The 21,351-nt window shown below is 44.1% G+C and overlaps 1 protein-coding gene across 4 annotated transcripts in view; it reads right to left on the minus strand.

The window, feature by feature from the left end:
• TRIM9 (tripartite motif containing 9) overlaps positions 1-21,351 on the minus strand; it is a 93,878-nt gene that overhangs the window by 35,271 nt on the left and 37,256 nt on the right. For all 4 annotated transcript variants that reach the window (XM_036270932.1, XM_036270946.1, XM_036270956.1 and 1 more), the window contains exons 2-3: positions 12,564-12,659; positions 9,700-9,822 (exon numbers count right to left, since the gene is read on the minus strand). In XM_036270932.1, the coding sequence (XP_036126825.1) occupies positions 9,700-9,822; positions 12,564-12,659 (219 nt within the window). The remainder of the gene's footprint in view (positions 1-9,699; positions 9,823-12,563; positions 12,660-21,351) is intronic.

Here is a 21,351-nt window from a genome sequence, read left to right on the forward strand (position 1 = left end):
TGGGCATCTTTTCATGTCCTATTGGCCATTTGTATATTTCCTTTGGAAAAAAATGGCTATTCAAGTCCTTCACCCATTTTTGAATTGGGTTGTTTGTTTCCCTGTTGTCTTTTGATAGAGTTTCATGAAGTCTAATTTGTCTACTTTTTCTTGTTGCCTGTGACTTTGGTGTCATATCCAAGAAGTTATTTTCAAATCCAGTGTTGTGGAGTGTTTGCCCTTTGTTTTCATCTAACAGTTTTAGAGTTTCAGTCCTTACATTTGTGTTTGATCCATGTTGTGTTAATTTTAGTATATGATGTTAGGTCCAATTTCACTCTTTTGCATGCGGATAGCCAGTTTTCCAAGTGTCGTTTGTTGGAAAACTGCCCTTTCCCCATTGAATGGTCTTGAAACCTTTGTCAAAGTAATGTGACCATATCTGTGAGAGTTTATTATCAGTGGGGCTCTCTGTTCAATTCCATTGGTCTATATGTCTGGCTTTATGCCAGTACTATACTATTTTGATTATTGTAGCTTTGTAGTAAGTTTTATAATCAGGAAGTATAAGAACTCCAATTTTGTCCTTTTTCAAGATTGTTTCAACTATTTGGAGTCTCCTATTTTTTTTTTTGTACAGATAGAGTGGGAGGGAGAGAGAGGAAGAGAGAGAGAGAGAAACAACAATGTGAAGGGACACATCGAGTGGCTGCCACCCGCACAACCAACCAGGGCCGGGGACAAACTGCAACTGAGGTATGTGCCCTTAGCGGGAACCGAACCCGGGTCTCTCTGGACCACAGGCCGACGCTCCAACTGCTGAGCCAAACTGGCCAGGGCTGGAGTCTCCTATTTTTTGGACAGACGATTTGCTATTGCTTTTAGATTGTCAATCTAAATAAAATAAAAAATAAAATGTAGTGCCCTTGCCAGTTTGGCTCAGCGGTTAGAGCATCGGCCTGCGGTCCAGAGAGACCCGGGTTCGGTTCCCGCTAAGGGCATGTACCTTGGTTGCAGTTTGTCCCCGGCCCTGGTTGGTCGTGCGGGTGGCAGCCACTCGATGTGTCCCTTTCACGTCGATGTTTCTCTCTCTCTCTCTTCTTCTCTCTCCCTCCCACTCTATCTGCACAAAAAAATGGAAAAATATCCTCGGGTGAGGGAAAAAAAAATACAGTGTAGAATTTTACATTTCTTTCTTGGAATTTATGAAAGAAACCAACATTGATGTGAAGATTATTTGTTTTGTGATTTTGGTGGGGAGGGTCAAAGAGATCAAATTTAAGATGGACTTTTTTTCTTCTGGCATCTGGTATGTTTCTGTCAAACCACCACCACCACCTCCCATCGGTCTGGGATCAAGGAATACAAATTATTACTTTTTAATCAGAAAAGAAACAGGAAGGTTCTGTTTCTGATTCTTAGGAGGAAGAATACCACTCATAAGTAAAACCTTTAAAAATGCTAGACAAGTGACCTATAGCTAATATGCTACTCTTCCCTGCTATGGGAGGCTTATCTAAATTGTTCCCAGAAGATGCTTCTATATTTTGGTAGCCAGTGCATCAACACTGCTAGGTAGCAGAAACCCCAGCAGTTACTATTCACTATCCAAATGGCATCTGCCAGGAACATGCCTAACTGACTGGTACTAAAAGTCTGAATAACAAGTGCAAACCTGATCTGGGCACAGCAACCCAAAATGAGTCTGCTTTTGAGGCACAATAGACTAAATTGTGCTTACTTTCCAGAATATTCAGCTCAGTGATAATTTTGTAACGTAAGTGTGCTGAAATAAAAACAATACTCAGGCCTCATAAAATTCTACGTCTGCTTCTATAAATTTCCTTCTCAAGCAAGGTTTATTTGGTGCCAAAGAAACTGTGTGAGTGAAGAAGCTTTATTGTTGCATGGCCAAAGATGCGGTGAGTTTCAGTGGGGGCCTTGCTGTGACTCCTGTATTCCATGGTTCAAGCTTCTTGGGTGGACTCAATATCCCTGAATTCCTGGCTCTCAATTCCCATTGTTGCAACAATGGATTTTGGTCTCTTTTTACATTTTTAATCAACCATTTCACAATAATCCCCATAGCCTGTGATAAATTCACTGCTAAAAATTAAACTATAGGGGTCCCAGAAGTAGCATTTTTGGATATGTTGTAATTGACCTCCAGTTTCTGAATTAATTTAGAAAGATTTCCCATCTTCAGCAAGTCAGTCAGATAATTAGAACTTTTAAGAGTATAAATATTTTTTCTCTGAGTGTCGTTATCAGCTCTCTTACTTGCTACCTTCTTCACTCTGCTACTTCTACCCCTTTTTGATAGTATTATTTATTTGTACATTGTGTTTGTTTTTTTTTTTATGAAAAACAATTTGCAGGAAGCCAGGCCATGTCTCTTTTTTATGAGTTACACATTTCTGTGCCATGGCTCTGATATTTCAGAGAAACGCCTGGCACCATGTCTGCGGCTGGTTGGGACCAAGAGTTCCTTTTCTTAGAAAACATGCCAGTTGCAGGAATGACACAAAAAGGGAACGGGACACCATTTTGTCAGCAGTCACCGCCTGTTCTGGCTGGCAAGTGACAGTTTTATTTTGTTAAGTGGCACATTTATAACGGTCATTTCTTGAGTTAGGACATGACACTAATACCTCTTCAGAAAAGGAGAATCTGAGAATGGACGGTTGTGTCCTTTCGAATGCTCAGATGTTTTTAGTAGCATAGAGCAACCCATGCTAGTTTCTATAATACACACACAAAACTTTGCTCTGCCCACCCACAGCTCTGTTTTCCCATCCCATCTTGAACAGGCCAGTCTCCTCCCTCCACTCATGTCCTGTGATATATCCAGCAGCAAGGGTGCAGGAAAGGGTATCTCATTGTTTTATCTTATTTTTTTTATCTTGACACCCTTCTACTTCCATTCACCTCTTCACCTTCTAGGTGGCTCTTAAATTTCTCTTTATTTTTACTTTTTAATACATACTTTTTCTCATAGTATTCTCTCTCATCTAAGTAAATACTAGCATTCTATTTCTCCTATTTCAAGAAGTCCTTTTAAAATATAATCTATACTATCCCATCACAATTGAAAACAATTTCCCCTAAGTATACCTAAGTATAAGGTAACCTTTTTTTTTTTGAGGTACAAGTACTTTAAAGATGCAAGCTTAAATTTATTCTTCACGTGTCATTTTGGTCAGTGGGGGGAGTTTCTATGTGTTCCATCATGTCTTGAAGCAAGATTACCAATTAATGTTTAGAACGAACTCCTCTGTGAGTTACAAATGAGGTGACTTGGCTGCCAGATTCATCTAGTATAACAAAGAAATCTTCTGTTATTTTTCTAGAGTTGAATGTTACCTCCTGTAACATTACATTCACTGAAACTTAGAGGCATTTCAATGAAGAACGAACATCTTTATTTTATCACGTGCCATCACACTCCACATGGTTTTAGGCAAATATTTGCTATTATCTTGGTATCACCCTCTGTACTGGTGTTATCTATTCACCCACATTGGCAACTAATCGTTTCAAAGACAAGTCCAAAGCTCTGAGTTTTTAGTGCAGAAAAGGATCATTTAGGCCTATTAAACAAATAAAACACTGTACCTGCTATGAGGAAGTCTTGAGATTTTAAAAGAAAAGCTCTGAATTGTCTATTCTAGAAACATAAGTGCCACCAACAGCCTCATCAACCCCCCTGAGTGGACTATACAGAGCCTGTTCCTCATGCACAGAATGCTGCACCCTGGTACAGGAAAGAGAAGGAAGGCAGAGATACAAGCCCTTTGGAGAGAGAAGCATGTTAGTGTAGCCCCACCCACACAAGAGAACATTTACTCTGCACAGTGGGCCCCAGTAAAAGTGATACAAGCATGTTTTGTAGAATGTGAGGCACAGTGGGGTGGGGGGATCACTCCAACATCTTCAGAGTGTGCGTTATGCCTTCTCGAGGTAAGCAGTGTCACTCATGTCTGGGTTTAGGCAAGGAGGTTAAAGAAGTCTGGTGACTGTCCTTCATTAGCACTGCCAAGATGTGCAGGGAGTCTTCAGAGGCATGTCCCCGAACCTTGGTGAGCTGCAGCTGTAAGTGACGGCATCCTGGTGATTCCACGGGCACTCTAGGTGCTCTGTTTCCTACAGACCTCCTGTGACTTTTGCTCCTACACAGTGGGAAGCAGAGGACCACGGAATTTGCCAAATGAAACTGAAAGGAATTGCCCATTAATAATAGGCATGTAATCGATAATAGTTGTGGCTCAATTATTAGAGTTGGCCCCTAAAGAATTCTGATGAGGACAGCTGAAGGTTTTAAGTTGTTAGAGTGTGCCTAATTTTTCCAAATGTCTTCATTGTCATAGACTGACTGATCTTGCCAGTAGTCATTTTATTGGGATTGAGTTGATTATTGGCTTAAATTTGTTGCTTTTTCTTTCTAATAATGGCTATAGCCAGCCAAATACTATATAATTATTTTTAAATTCTTTGTGAGCTTGAGCAGGTATTCCTTCTTCCTCATTCCCTCCCTCCCTCCCTCCCTCCCTCCCTCCCTCCCTCCCTTCCTGCCTTCCTCCCTCCCTCCCTCCCTCTCTCCCTCCCTCCGCCATCCCCCAAACTCACACTCTCTGTCTCTCTGTCTCAGGATTATTTGCCTATTATGAATCAATGGTAAAATAGCTGAAGTAAGCTGTTCGACAAGCCAATGATATCCCTAGTGTAAAATTGTACACAATGATATGGCCATATAATTAATTTTTTAACAAACATAATGGGAACATAACAGGCAATGCATAGTAAATAATTACAAAGATAATGATAGCAATCATAATAATGATTCTAACAAAATCCAACAGTACAGTAGGATTCAAAATCAACCATTCTATAGATAATTACACATAGGTAAAAGAAACGGAGACATACACTTGCCCACAGTTAGAGACCCAGTAAATGATCAGGTGTGTCCTCAAACCCCATTCTCTATGACACAGAGTCTGGGCTCCTCACCACTCAGCTCTGTCTTGCCTCAGAACCAGAACTGTTCAATGTGCTCGAGCCCTCAGCGCCCTCAGCAAGGGGCATGAGGAGACTGTCAAGACTGTCTTTATAGTCCCTCGCTTTCCAGCATCCCTAGTCTTTTGGATCATTCAAGAAGAGAAAGTTGCCAGAAAAACACACACACACAGCTCTCCTTTTTGTCAGCAAAAAGCAGGCCTCCAGAGAACTCGGCCAAAGGAAGCGGAAGACCATAAGATTATCCCTGCCGGACTGTGAGTGATGGGTTAGCCAGCACATACAAAGAAGAACTGTGCTTGGCAAGTGATGTCTATAAAAGGCCAATCTTTTCTCACAAATCTGAGTAGCAACAGAAGTGACAAGAAAGGGAACAGGCAGGAGGAGAAAAGCAGAGAGAAGCAGACAGGGAGGCTGGCATCAGTAGTCACAGCGTCGGCATTGCTGGCTGTTTTTAGAAGCTGTGACAGATACAATCAGCTGAAACAGCAGAGAAACAAATCACTGGAGACAGAAGACAGAACAGCTTTGCTGCCATGGGGGACATCCAGCCACCTGTCTCTGGTTTCTATAGCCCTTTGGGATCTGGGGCAGGGAACTCCACCCTGGGCAGGGTGAAATGAGGTCAGGGACCATCTCTGCTCCGCAGCCCCCAAGAGCATCAGTGTGCCCTGTGGGGCAGGCACTGGCACTGATGCACCATCACGGGACATGAAGTCCCAGTGGTGTTAAAGCTACTTCTGTGTGGCCTCCATCTGCATCCATGGCACAGCCCCAAACGGATTTTCACACAGTCCCATCCTGCAGAGGCGACATTGGGGAGGGGGATTGGGTAGCCTACATGCCCTTCTGCTACCTTTTGATATAAATAAATGATGCTTTCTTAATCTTTGATTTCTTTTTCCATCCAGATTGTGTTTTGCTTAAAAATGCCAGAAAAGTGTCTACAATATTTTTAAAAAGACATTCCCATTGAGAAAAAGTTAAAATTTTATGGCTACATACTAAAACGGTTGGCCTTCTATTCAGAGGGAAAACCCCAGCTGTCCAGCTCATGTCCTAAAGAGAACTGTGCCTCTATTTTAGATGGCTCTATGTGATGCAAAAAGCATTTTGAGTTCTGCTATAACAATAAAAGTTCTGCATTTCTGAAGCATGCTAAAATGAAGGGCTACAGTGATGCTTTTTTCTTTTTTATTCCTCACCTGAGGATATTTTTTCTATTCATCATTAGAAAAAGTGGGAGGGAGGGAGAGACAGAGAGAAACATCGATGTGATAGAGCCACATTGACTGGTTGCCTCCCGCACAACCCGTCCAGGGCCAGGGACAAAGAGCAACCAGGTACGTGTGTCCTTGACCGGAATAGAACCCGCGACTCATTGGTCCTCGGGCTGTTGCTCTAACCACCGAGCCAAACTGGCCAGGGCTACAGTGACACTCTTTTAATAATGTCAGAGCAGCCTGGCCGGTGTGGCTCAGTGGTTGAGTATCGTCCCATGCACCAAGAGGTCACGGGTTTGATTCCTGGTCAGGGCATATACCCAGGTTATGGGCCCAATCCCTAGTCAGGGGGCATGCAGGCAGTGGCCAATCAATGTTCTCTCTCAATTATGTTTCTTTGTATCTCTTCCTCTCCCTTCCGCTCTCTCTAAAATCAATAAAAAAATAATAGTAATGTCAAGGCAGTGACAGAAACAGAACTCATCCATCAGTCCTTATGACTAACTGGATGGAGCAAGAGCAGAGCGCACTGTGCTAAGCACCGGCTTCTCCCTCCCAGCTTTGCCGAATCCGGCAGGCTAGGATGTAAGCAGCCACCAGCCCACACCTCCCAAAGTTTGGGCTACTCCAGTGCCAGCTCTTCCACGCACCCTCTGGAACCCTTTCAGCTGGAAGTAATTTTACCCTCCTCCCAACTTCTGTAACACTGGCTACCTCTCTTCTGGAAGCTCACTCTCCCCTATACCGGTGTTGAAGTCCCCTGTGGATGTGACTTATCTCATCTACTGAAATGTAAGCTCGGAAAGAAAGGGCGGGGCACATCCTGACCCCCTCTCCCCTCCCCTGCTCCCCGCCCAGCACTCAGCCCTAGCAGGTGCTTTAGGAGCTGGCTGACCCATGGAAGGGCGAGGGTGGGGACTAGCCTCCTCCGTGCACTGTACTTCTCCCAGCCAGAGGCAGTCTAGTGCCGGGGTCCAGACTCTGGGCTTTGAAGCTAGGTTACCAGCACTGGAACTCTGGGTCCTTAGACCAGTTCTTCATATCATGCTGCCATGGTTTCCTCACCTCTAGAACGAGGACAATAGTAATAATGACCTTGTAGAAGGATTGTGTGGAATAGAGGAGTCGATCCCCATGACACACTTTGTATAGTGCTGAAGTGTCCCCGGTGCTAGCGTTGCTATTAGGAAAGCCAGGGCTTGCTGGCCGAGGATGTTCATTCTGGTTGCTTGCTGGGAAACTAGAGAATCACATCTCAGAGCATGTCTACATTTTAATTCAGATTTTTAAAAACTGGTGATTCTAGAAGAATCTTTCATTCAGACCTAACCTATCGTGGACAAAAATGTTTATAGTAAAACTTTCAAGGAGTCTGAAAAATGATGAGCTAGAGAAAGCCATATAGGTAAAATTAGCCATTATTCAGTGCTTTGTGAATTATGCATGACACAGGCCACTGAGGTGCCCCCTTTGACAGCCCAGTGCCCTCCTGACGACCTTCAGTTCCAACACCAAGGCTCCACCAGGCAAGTCAGTGTGGTGCCGCTCAGGGGCCTGAGCTGGTTCCAGATGAAACTGAGAGGGCCTTCCAGTTAGTTTCACCACTGGGAAGCAGGACTGGTCTCTCTGGAAGAAGTGTTACAATCCCCAGCCTTGGTTCACCATCTAAACCAACAGGTTGAGGCTCTCTCTGGGCACTTTTCTTTCCGAACTCCTAGTTCAGGTTCAACTTCCAGATGTGCAGTTTTCTTTATCAAGGACTCTGCCATGCCCCTCCTTGCTCAAATTGTGCTTTAGCTGTCTCCTCGGGAACACCCAAAGAGACATGGTTCTGACATAGCGCCAGAGGAGGTCTCACTGGCCAACTTCATCGTGGGGCACACCTCTTACCACCTCTTTCTGGCAAGGACCCCTTTGTCACAGCTCAGCCTTCCATCTGCCTCCATTCTACAGGCCCCTTCAGAGTGACATTGGGCACGTCACAAAGGCGAGGGAGAAAGGGTTACAGTCCAGCCACAGTACTGCCCTGGCGTTGGGAAAGGAAGTAGCAGCTGAATGGCTCTAAATGCGTTTTGAGGAGCAGCAGGTGGGAACTGGAGGAGGGCGCCTTAGAGGAGGTAGCTGGAGTGGGGGTTTTCTTCACCTCTGGGGAGAAGTGGGAAGAGTCCCCAGGGGAATGGTTCCCGTTATCATGCTGCCTGGCTCCCTGTCCACCGGGGTCCCGGGTCCCGGTGTGTAGGTGGGGCACTAGGAAGGACTGGCGACTCTGCAGTTCAGGGCTCACTATTGCCAGTCTTGCTGCAGGCCTTGCCCAGGCCTCATACCCCTGTTAGCACCTTGTTTCTGGTAACCACGAACTGGGTACCTGCCTGGCTCAAAGCTTCCCTGCCACTGAACTTCTGAACTTTAGTCTATCATCTTGTCAGCTGTGCTCTCTTATTTCTTCATTTTCAAACTCTTCCTTGGATCTCCTACTGGCTCCTAGTCTTTTGGAAGTGGCTAGCCTGTTCCAGGGGCTAGAGCCTGTTCCAAACCCGCGGGGGATACATGACAGTACCGGGACTGTTCACCAGCTCCCCCAGGGCTGTGTCCACTCACTGCTGCCCCCTGTTGAAGCTCCCTGATGCCGACTGCCCAACCCCACAGAGAACCTGCGGTCAGGCCTCATTTCTTCCCCCAGCCAATCCCAGGCCAGCACTGCACACTACCCCTGCTCCTGCCCCCATCATCCACAGGGAGACACCTGAGGTTTACTGGCCACATATGTAGACTCTGCTGACTTCCTATTTGAGCTCCCCTCTGCTGACTCTTCCATCTATCCAGCCTGCTCTCAGATGTGTTGCCCTGCTCCAACGGGGCAACCGATGGGGTATCAGCTGTCTCCAGGAGGACCAGTCCTTCTGCCAGTAGGGACCCACACTTGTAATCCATTGATTCCACTGTGTGATGACAAGTCTGTACAGCTGTCCAAATGCACAGGTCACTTCAAAGTTAAGACTAATCTTGTTTGCCTTCTGGGAAGTACAGATTCCATTTCCTGATCCCCAAAACACATTTCGTCTCTGTATGGTCACTCTGACCACACTGTATAAAATTTCAGCTCCCATCCCTAGTACTCCCCTTATCTACATTTCCTTATTTTTTGTCTTAGCACTTTTTACTAATACACTGGATATTTCACTTACTTCTCTTGCCTACTGTTTATCTTCCTGGTAGAATATAAGCACCATGAGGGCAGGGATTCTTATTTATGATGGCTATACCCAAAGCAGTTTCTGACCCAGAGGAGTCACTCAACAAATATTGCTGAGTTAAATGAATAAGTGAGTACTGAATGAAGGGCTATGCCACTCCTTGCCAGCCAGGCCACTGGCCACCCAAGGCTGTGTGCACCCTGCCTCCCCCTTCCCACCTGGCCTGTTTGTCACAGCCCAGGGGCCCGGGTCCTTGGCATTCTGCTCCCCCCGTGGCGCAGACTCACCTTCAGCTTGTGCTCATGCTCCTTGTTGACGCGTGCAAGCAGCTGAGCTTTCCTCCTGTTGAGGGCGTCGATGAGGGCATCGCATTGGGCCACCAGGCAGGCCTCAAACTCCACACTGTTCTCCTGTGTAAGAAAGCACACCTCTCAGCCTCGGTGCCTAGTGTCTCGGGCTGCCAGAGAAAACAGAGCTTGCCCATTCATTTGTGGGGTAGAGATCCCCGCTGAAGGGAATGGAGAGGAACTCTGTCCACAATGCACATTAGCCATCCTAGAAATAACTGGATACATTTCATTCTATAGTGGTGTGTTTTGCTCTAAATTTAGATGGAAAAGGAAAACTATCACTTGATAAACTTATTTTTAGCAAAAGGGAATCGTCTCCAACGTTTGAATTACATTAAATGAAACAAAGTTTTGTTTGTAGAGCTGCATGTGAATCCCTTTGAAATCTGGCATGTGCTCAGCTGTGTCTGGTGGAAGGTGACATTCAGAAAGGCTGGTTGCCTGAGGCAGTGGGGTATTGTTAAGGCACGAGAGATAAAAGAATCACTAGATTCGAGGAAAGAGAGAAGAAAGAGGATGGCGATGGTCTTCGATATTAAACAATAATCTAATGACACTGGAAGTCTATAAGAATAAACATGGGCAAAAAAGTACTTACTCCTTTCATTAAGGAAAGCAAAGTGAACATGAACGGGTAAGTTGTTAAAGTTGAACATGAACCAACAGCTTGTGGGGGGAGGGTAACCATGTTCTAAATGAACAATAGCTTCCCCATGATGTTTAAATTGAATGCTGGATCTAAATTATGTATATTTTTAATCCTCACCCGAGTATATTTTTCCATTGATATTTTTAGACAGAATGGGAGGGAGGGAGGGAGGGAGGGAGAGAGTGAAACATTGATGTGAGAGAGACACATCGAATGGGTGCCTCCCGCATGATCCCGACCAGGGCTGGGGATGAACCTGCAATGGAGGTACATGCCCTTGACTGGGGATTGAACCTGAAACTCTTTGGTCCATAGGCCGACACTCTAACTGCTGAGCCAAACTGGCCAGGGCTGGATCTAAATGTATAAATTCATTTAAATCTATACATGCCATAGACATTAAGTTTAGACAATTCTCTCACTAAATTATAAGCATTCATTAAAGGTAATCTTTTCAATACATTACATATATAATTTTGACTCTCAAACCATAATCTGAAAAATGACTAATTTATAGCAAGTGAAAACTAAATACTCATGTATACACTAATAACACTGTAAACTTTTGGGGACTGGCAAAGAAGGAAGAGCTTAGCTTATCAAATTTTTATATATACTAAAGTAATAAAGACTGTATCTTTCTCTTAAATAAGGATCTACTGATAGGCATTTGGTGGCTGTTTTGAAATGCAAGGTCTTCTTCGTGTAAGGTATGGATTAATAACTGCTTGAGCAATGACTTCTAAAATGTTAAGTTTCGGCTTTCATGGCAATTGCTTTGAGGTCTCAGAGAAGTCCCCTGGGAAACACCATTTAAGCGCTCTCTACATCCCATGCAGGGCAATATTGGGAGGGGCGGGGAGCCTTCTCCTCAGAGGCTCTGATTTAGACCAGAAAGAGAGCTTGGTCTGATGAAGAGGTGAGGTTCAGAGGCGAGTCTGGGGCTGCACATTTTATGCCAGCAAAGGCAGAGGAGTGACTCCACTGCTCTGGAAAACAGAGGGAAGTGTACAACTGTTAGGCTGTTAGGGAATCAGGAGTTCTAACATGGGTGTATATGCCGATGCTTTGGAAGGCTGGCTTACATTTAAAAAGCCATTTCTGCCTTGACATGGGTGAAATATTAGCTCAGAAAGACAATTTACTGGAGGCCAGAGCTAAGGTTACTTCTGTGAGGCAAATCTCAAAACTTAAGAAGGGTAAACAGGGCAAAAAGTCATTATTTTAGCATCTCATGTAATTTATGGCTTCTCCCTTTTAGCTATAGGAAGTAATTCACCAGATTCCAAATGCTGGCTGATCTGTTGGTCATTGTGTCCAGATAAAGCAATCTGAAATTATAGTCACCAGAAGATCATAGATCATGGTTGAAAAATATTTAAGTATCTAAGTAGAGGAGAAACATTACTATGGGGCAGAAAAAAAGGAAAGAGGAAGAGAAGGAAGGTGGGAAGGAAGGAAGGAGTGAAGGATAGAAGGAAGAATAAATGTGACTTGTTACCATCAGATAAGATATAATCATTACAAGATGCTTTGGGAACCTACAGAGTTTTAAAAACTCAACAATAATTACTTTAAATTCACAAAGAAATAGACTTCTTTCACCCCGGCTGGTTTGGCTCAGTGGTTGGAGTGAAGGCCTGAGGACTGAAGGGTCCCAGGTTTGATTCCCATCAAGGGCATGTATTCAGCCCCAGTCAGGATAGTGCTGTCTCTCTCACATTGATGTTTCTCTCTCTCTCTCTCTCTCTCCCCCCCCTCCCTCCCTCCTTCCATTCCTCCCCCCTTTCCATTCTAACTAAAAATCAATGAAAAAATATCCTCAGGTGAGAATTTAAAAAAAGAGAAAGAAATAGACCTCTTTCAAAACACATAGCAGTGGAGAATTAGGACTTTCATGTGGAAGATAGGAACCACTTGGAAAACTCAGGTTCTTTCTGGCTTGTTGGCAAGCATAACCACCTCAAGAAGTGGTGTATGTTCAAAGTTGGTTGGTATGTGTGTTTGTATATATTAAAAGAGACATGGTAGAAGAAGAGAAATAGACTTTTCCCCACAACACATAAAACTAGAAGAGAAAAAAACCAACTCCCCACCACATGGTTACATCTTAACCCACGGGGTTGGCTGTCTGTCTCAGTGCTGCGGGTACCTGGATCTGCTGGACCATGTTGCGGAGCTGCACCAGAAACTCCTTGGCCTCTTTGGCCCTGTCCGACAGCCCGTTCAGTGCCTGGGAGAGCTGGCTCTGCAGAGGAAGAAGAAAATCATGACGCTGTAATCTCATGAAATAGCAACAAGATCACAGAGAATTGTGTTGACCAGAGACCCAAGAGTCCTCCGCCTCCTCAGATTCCTCTCCTCTGAGTCGGGCCACTGAGCCGACATTGCAAACATGGATTCTGGTAACAATGGCCTCCAGGTGCCTTCCCAGGCTCTGAGTAGTGTCTCCTCTGAAGCAGTGAGAACTTCTGGCCACGTCAGTCAAAGGCCCTCACCTACTGATAATTGCCTCGAATTTCCTCATCTCACTAAGTAATTAATTCAGCAATAATGTATTCAATGCCTATTATTTGCAAGAATTTAAAAAAAGGAGTCAGATGATCTGATAATTATCAATATTATTTAGCCCAAAGGGCTACTGGTCTGGGGTTGAGGCAGAAAGAGTGAAGAGAGTCAAAACCAGGATGAGGGAAGGAAGGAAGCTCTGGGGCCATTTAAATGTGAAGGTAGATATAAAGGGCACCACAACTTTCTTCCTTGTTAGCATCATCTTTCTTCTCCCAAGTATAGCCCGTGGCCCTAACTCTTCTCCACGCTAGCCTCCTAAACCAGGGTGTACTGTCTTTGTGATGTCCCACAGCCCCATCCACATAGGAATGCAGTTCTGCTCCGGGGCACGTGTCTGGGGCCGCACTTGCTTTCGCTGCCTCCTGTCTGCTGGGATGGCCACAGAACACACTGCTGATGAATGAGACCTAAGTGGAAGTCAGCTGGGGGCTGGTGGAGTCTGAGAAAGCCTCTGCTTTTCTGCTAACATGGTACCGGTGTCACAGGTGCGTTCTTCTTCCCTTTTGTTCCTGACTTTAGGCAAATGTCTTGTGAATCTCAAGAGAAGGCCAACGTGATAAGGAAGCAGGGTGGAAAGAGAAAGAGCCTAACTTCCAATGGCATCTTTGAGCAGTTGAACCAACACTTGAAATCCCCTAACACTAGGTTTCTTCTTTAAGCAAACTCCTAGTTAAGTCTGGTACTGGAGCTTCCCATTACTTGCAGCCATTACCATGTATTTGATACAAAATTCCAATCACCTGGCAGTCTGGGCATATCCTTCCATACCTCCTGTGAACTACAGAGACAAACACCCTTTAACCACATGTCTTTTTTGAAAACTAAAGCCCATTCTCCTCTTTGCCACTACAATGCCTCATCCATTTTTTCCTTTCAGTAAAAAGACAGAATCCTACAATTATATCTCTTGGTCCTATGCATGTTTTCTTCTTATACTTGTTTTATTAAATACAAAGTTGGGCACTAAATCTCTCTGAGAATAGGCATGCCAAGTGCTTGGTGGAAGAAATGTGGGAGAGTAGAAAGAACAAAGAAAGTCTTTGGAAGGGTTTAAATTCTGACTCTGTCCCTCACTAAGCGTGATCTTGAGAAAGTTAACTTCTGGCTGAATTATTCCAATGGACAAAATGGGAATAATACTACTACTTTGTAGTTGGGTTATTGTGAGGGTGTAGTGCACTCACTAATATGAAAGTTCCTGCTAGTTATGGATGGTGGGGAACTATTCTGAATTAATAAATGCTGCCAGTTACAGGCTGTTCAAACTTTTACCCATAGTTTTACCTTATCCATAAAATGAGAAGAATACTGCTACTCTTGGTGTTGTGGGCATTGCGTGATATACAACACCTAAAAGCTCAGAATCATGCTGGCGTGTGCTGCACACTTAACAAACCTGGGCTGTTATTAACTCTTATTTACCTTTTCCTTCCTGTAACAAACACCTGCTGACTGACTGGGGGCATTTGAAGGAGAAATTCCTGTAGAATATCCTCTATCCCTTGTGCTTTGGTTTACGTACTCAGACTCTGGGAGGGTAGACCAACAATAATGTGTCAGTAAGGAAAAGCATAAAATGAGTCTACATTTGCTGAAAGGGCTACTTGTTCTTTATTACTAGATCCCAGCTGTACTATCATTTGGGGTAAACGTTTTCTCCTCAAGAACTTTTTTTCTAGGAGCCCAAGGGATGAAGGGAGAAAAGAGGGTGTCATTTGGAAGAGCAAACAATGAAAGGAGAAACATATTCTAAAGGGGAAAATTTTTTCCGTTACTTTGGAACTCATAGCCCTTCTTTTTCTGAATGAGCAAAAGCTGGCAGGGCTGCCGGTTTTCTTCCCCTTTTTATTATAGCCTACACCTTAGTCACATTTGGAGGTTGGAGCACAGAAGCCAAATTCATTCAGCTACACAGAATGGGAACTACCTGGTTTCTTGTACCCCAGCTTTGCAATGAATTGTCTGTATAATGTAAGGCAAACCTCACCCCTCGAAAGAACCGTTGACCAGCTGCTGCTATAATATTATTCTGTAGTTGACAATGCTGGCCTCATTCACTCTCAGGATTTCTATGGCAAAGCAATAAGTGAACTGCAAAATCCATTTATTTGCATATTTCCCCTCTTTGTATCTATGTTCAGTCCTGAGGATGCCTTCTACCTGGCAAATGACTGTTCTGGTATTTGATAAACAACTGCATTCTAAGATAAAGATCTAGAAACCTCTCTCTGAAGCTTTGCTAACTTGCAGAAATTGAGCAGGAGACAATGAAAATACTGACAACTGTTTATCACTAGAAAACACTCTTTTCGTGGAAAGGGTATATATGTGTGTTGTTTTTACGGGATAGTCTTTGGATCATATTTATAAACAACATATGATATAGAAGAACTTTATTATTGATTGATTTTGTCTCCCAGAAGTATTTAAATTCGTTTTCTGTGCGAACAGAAATGTTCTGTATTCAGGACCACAGAGCAGCCCTGTACATTTATACCAACACACCAAAGATGTAAATATTTAGTGTGTGTTTTCGTTATGGCATCTTTGGCAGTACATGCCATTAGAAGCTGTTTACAGTGCCTTGGCAATGATATTCTGATTTCTTGGATATTTGTTTTCTAATTTACTGAAACAGTGTCATGATCAGAAAGTGAATGAGAGTGGGAAAATGGTGTAGCCGAAGAAGTACTGACAAATTTCCAGTCAAGAGCTCAGAGCATGCTCTGAATAACCAAGATCTCCCAGAAAGATGGCAAGTTGTATGGAGCTTGAGAAGAGAAACAAAAAACTCTGCCTCCTCCTCATTCCCTCGTCTCCTGATTTCCCCCTCCAATTTCCACGCACACTTGCTCCCCTTGCTCTCAAAGGACAGTGTTACGATCTGGAGCTCAACCTGGGAATGCACAGGGAGAGTATTTCAAAACCTATTATTATTTGGGTTCAGCTAATAGGTAACACAATTCTCTGCATCCTGACCAACTCTTTACTTGCCTGTGCATCTGCCCAGCCCTGCTGCTGAGCATGCCCAGACAGAAGACAGGGGCTTCTTTACTATCCTTGAACATTATTCATGTGTCACTCCTCCCCCACTCCCCCATTTACTACGACTATTGGATGGAGACAAATTGGGGCAAATGAAAGGAAGCTTCCTGGCTGTCTGGGATCTGAAGTTACAAGCACACCTTGCTGCCTCCCCGGAGAAGCTCTGTCACCACACACGCTGCTCAGGGCTGCAGACCATGTCACCTCCTTCCAGGTACCAAGGCCAACACAAAATGCAGGACCAAAGTGACCATCCATGCAATGTGATTCCGAAGGAAGTCCCCCTCCCAAGGAGAATAACAATTTTTCTTGAAGAAATGTTGATTTTTGAGTCTCACTACATACTGACATTACATCATTAAAAAGCAAAAGCGAAAAATTCTAATAGCTACAATATATTGGCCATTTATTCTAAACCAGGAACTCTGACGCATGCTTTAAATATGTACCCAGTTGAATCCCAGTCACCACCCTGCCATTTGGCAGAGGCTCAGGGAGGATACACCCGAGTTCAGGTTTGACCACTCACCTACCGAAGAGCCAGAACACAAGCCCTCGTCTGATTCCCACGTGATGCTCTTTGCTTCACCCTCCCAAAGAAGAAAAATCTTTCTCCACCCATGCAATTAGGAACAAAGACAACCCATGGCAAGAGCATGTAAAGACAAAGAAGATGAGTTGATAAGGGGATTCGATTATGCATAACAATCAGACAATGTGTAAACCATAGCATGCCTAGTTAATGTATGGAAATGCCAATCTTTTTTTCCCCCTGCATAAAGTTTGTTGGTGAATTTGAAAAGAATCCTTGTCAAAGAGAGGGTTCTCAGGGGAGAGGGCAAGAAACTTTGGACTGGGGTCCAATGCTGGCTTTATCACCTACTGACCCGAGCCCTCGGCAGAAACGGGGCTGAATGTGGAATGAGGCAAACAAATGAGAATTCACTAAGTGAAGCTTCAAGCCGAGGAAATCTCAAGCTGAACTGCCAAGGGCCTGATTCTCCTTCTGGCGAAAACTCCTTCCTGCCTGCACCCTGCCTGCCCCAGCGCCGGGCTCTCTCCTTCGGTTTCTCTTTTGGTGGCAGTTCCTGGATCTACCCTAGGCCCAGCTCACTGTAGTTACATGGGAAGGGAGCCTCAGAGGCTGGCCTGCCTGGAGGTGTCCCCCTGTCTTTTAAGTCTAGCAGCAGGGTTAGGACAGTGAACAGGTTGTGATCTGCAAACTGGGTAGCTGAACCTGGGAACTGAAACACACAGTCCAGGGGTGTGTGTGTGTGTGTGTGTGAACATCTGCGTGTGTGAGAGGCTCTGTGTGTGAAACTGTATGTGACTTTATGGGAATATGTGTATGAATGATGTGAGCATAGAGTATGTCAGGGTGTAAGAGTGTGTGAATGTGTGTGTATGAGATTGCTCATCAGTAGAGCAGGGCCCTGGCTGTGGATTACACTAGTATCAGAGGGGTCTGCTGGGTAGGGAATTGTCCCATGAAATGGCTGCTTATTTCTCCTTGGCTGTGACAAAGATGCTCTCTGTGCCCAAACTCTAGCCAGGCTCCTTGGAGCTGTGTTTGTCAACTAGGCCTCAACTTTGGCCTAAAAAGACTTGAACAAAATGCTAGCACAGTTTCTAACAGCTCAAGGCCACATCCCTGGGATGACACGAGGCCCCTTGAAGTCTGTCTGAGGAAACTCAAGGCTGCCGAAAGAATGTGCTGCTTGTTCCAGGCATCACCTGAAGACAGGGCCCCTCTCCCAGTCTCTGTGGGAGGGTAGGGGCCTGACCTCCAAAAGCTCCAGTTGGCAAACCCAGATGGGTGTCACCTAGGCCAACCCCTCCTTCCCACTTTTTGTAATTTTTCATGTATCTGCTCTACTGAGTTCCTGCCACCCCCCTCCCTCTTCCTTCATTCTCCCTTTAAAATGCCCGAGTCACCTCTGCACAAATGGAAGTTGAGATTAGTTAGTGCTGGATTCTCTTCCCTATTGCAAAAGTATATTACTAATTAAAATCCGTCCTTCCCACTTTACCTAGTGTCTGGCTTTGTTTATCTTTGACAGTGGCAAACCCTGGCTCTCACCGAGGGAGAGCTAGGGCAATCCCTGGGTAAAGAGCTGACCCAAAGAGGTCCAGATGTTCACCCAGTCTGTTGTAAACTTGACAATATCGGTTGTGTGGAGAACAGAAAGAAGGAAGGCACTATGCACTTTTAATCTAACAGTTATATACAATCCCCTTTCCCACTCCTCAGTGCTGGACCTGCATGTGCGCACACACAAATGTTCACACCCAAAGCTTATGCAGAATGCCATTTACTGCCCTTTTAATAACAATTTAAATCCAAGCATTCTGCTTCAGTCACTCTTTAAACCATAACATATATCAGACATGACATTATTTCATTTGACTGTAGGAACTGAATGACACAGATAGGCAATGGGACCAACATAGCCCTGGGATTAAGAGGACAGACTTTAAGGTCAGATAGACTTAGTTTTACATTCTAGCCTTTTACTAACTGTGTGATCACGGACATATTACCTACCTGTAGTGGATACTGTGGTGCTCTGCCCAGATCCCCTTTTAAAGGCCGATACATCCCTTTTCCAGATGCTGGGTATATCACAGTTGATAGATTACTATAGAAATTGCTTTTGCCAACAGAAAACTGCATTACTCAAGGTTATGCCCTTCTGGGGTATCCCATGAGTGACTGCTGGGACCCCCTGGCCTCGAGTTGAGAATAAGCCTACAGGGTCATCTAGTTCCAGAGCTCCCTGCAGGACTGGCTGAGGCCACTGCAGGCCACTTGTTCTCCCTCTGCCTTCTCACTTCTTACTTCCTCACAGGTGGGTCTACTGGAGCACTCAGCAACTAAGCATTCCTATGCAAGGGAGTCTGTGTCCAGGGAAGCCCACCTACAATACTAAACTTTCTAGGCTTAGTTTCCTCATCTGCAACATGGAAATAATAACAGTACCTACACCATAAGACCATGGTGAGGATTATAGGAAATCACGGATAGGATGCTCTTCTATACAACACTGGGCATATTGTAAGTATTCGCTTAATATGTAGTATTATTTTCATAATAAAAATTATGTTAAAATATACATATGTATCATTAAAACACTCTGTCATTCTGCATGTCCCAATTTGGGGTTTGGTCAATTATAATTACTCAGATAGTGGGGTAGATGGCAGTGTTGTTCACAGCCTTTTGTTCCCTCCCCATTTCTGCCACATGACTTGCAGGGCCTCTTCTAAATGGACCATGTGTCTCTGCCCCACTGTCATTCTGAGCCATGTGATTTGCTTTGGCCTAAAGAAGCACTGTGATTTTCTGCCAGCTCCTTTGTTCCTCTTCTTTGTCCCATAAACCCAGTAGTGTGTTGATAAACTGGCTCTCAAAAAAACAAAAACAAATTCTGATTTAAACCGTTTGCCAATTTCCATGGTGTAAATACAAAGTTGATTTTAGGCTACCCAAACGATATCACTGAACATAGAGTTGGGAAGAGACGTGTGCCATCAACTCTTTTGAGCTGTGAGCTGGCGTGAGCCAGGTCAGCGTGGCACAGGGCACGTCCCACACAGTGGCTGTGGGCCTCAGAGAGAAGACACAAAGAACAGAACTTCAGACTCATATGAACAAGAAATAAGCCTTTGTTTTATAAGCCACTAAAATTTTAAGGGTTTTATGCCATAAAATCGACTAATACAGATAACAATGATAATTTTTCCCTTCATGATTTATTAATTCTTATTCATGAAATTTCACCATGGGCCAGGCACAGTGATTCAGGCTAGGAAAATAATAAGAAAGAAAGTAAACACAATCCCTTCCCACAAGAAACCATCACTGTCCTGAAATGACCACTATTTTGACCTTAGTAATGTCCATTTAATCTCCCTATGCTCTCTAATGAAATAGAAGAAGAGTAGAATATTCTAACAACTAACAACAGAAATGCAGTTTCTCTATCTCTCAGGGGGAAATGCCAAGTATCTGCTTTCCTCGTAAGACAGTTTGGGTCACAGTCTGAATTCCAGAGGTGCTCTGAACAACTTTTAAAGTCCATCAGACTGAAGACGTTTCTCCGCCTTCGACGAGAAAGTCTTAAACTGGAAATGTAAATCACCAGGGTAGGTTTTTTCAGCAGTGAGATGCGGGAGCCCCTTTTCCCTTCACAGCACAGCAAATAAAACTGTTGCCTCATCCAGTGTTCCAGTTTCTCAAGAGAAAATTGATTTGCTGTGTCACTATGGCTTTTGCTCAGAGTGCTGGAGGCTGTAAAGGAATTCATGCAGCAACTGTGATTGAAGACATGAAACTTTAATAAAGCGGGAGGCAGACAGGCTGGGAGGTCAACACCACTCTGCCCATGGCTGTCACAGAGCGCGCCTTTCTACAGATACTCTAAAGCGTGGTATGTGTGTTGTTAGGCAGTTACTAAGTATTTACCGCCAAGGATTAAAAAATATGCCTTCCTTGGGCCAAGCCTTTGTGTAAATATTGGATTTCACATCCTGGAGATGGACGACAGGATAGATCTCCTTTGTGCAAATGCTGCCTGTCCTCTGGAGAACTCTGGGGCCCCACCCAGCAGGCTCTGCGTCCCTTTCTGGAAAGCTGTTTCCTTTATGACCCTGTCTGGCTGCCCCCACGTGCACACCTCATGGCCTGCCATGTTCTTCTGTGTGCTCTAGCATTCGGCTTTGTCTGCTACTACCAGGGAACAGTTCGAAGAAGAAAAACAGATTTGCGATCTATAACATTTTTGTTCTCTATAGTAATTCAGTGTCCCAGATAGAAATGCTCTGTCCTACAATTAAGGACTTTTCACTAAATAAGTAAAAACAGGCTCCTAGGAATATATGTGATAAAGTGAAAAAGCACTGAGCTATTTTTCATATAGAAATACTTCTGCTGTGCTTTTTTGGAGACTCAGGTGTTAGACGCAAAAGCAACAATGACTTCATATTCATTCCCCTCAACTTTCCCGTGAGGAGAACTAAATAACTGGTGGGAGCGAGACTTTCTATTTGTTTTAAGAAGTAACTTTTTACCTCTGTTTCAAAAACAGAACATGCTAATTTCAGAAAAATCAGAAATAAAAAGACCTAAGAGAAAAAAACAAAACAAAACTCAGTATCTCCAGAGACACGCTATTAACAGCCTTGATAATGAACTATTTATGTTTATCCTTTGAAATCTCATATACATTTATAGGCAGATGTGTATGTCTTTATATAATGTAAATCAATAAAACTGAGATCATGTCAAATGCCCATTGCTCTCTTCAAATCCACTCTTTTCACTT

This window comes from Molossus molossus, unplaced genomic scaffold, assembly GCF_014108415.1.
Source record: "Molossus molossus isolate mMolMol1 unplaced genomic scaffold, mMolMol1.p scaffold_m16_p_1, whole genome shotgun sequence".
In the NCBI taxonomy this organism is placed as follows: domain Eukaryota; kingdom Metazoa; phylum Chordata; class Mammalia; order Chiroptera; family Molossidae; genus Molossus; species Molossus molossus.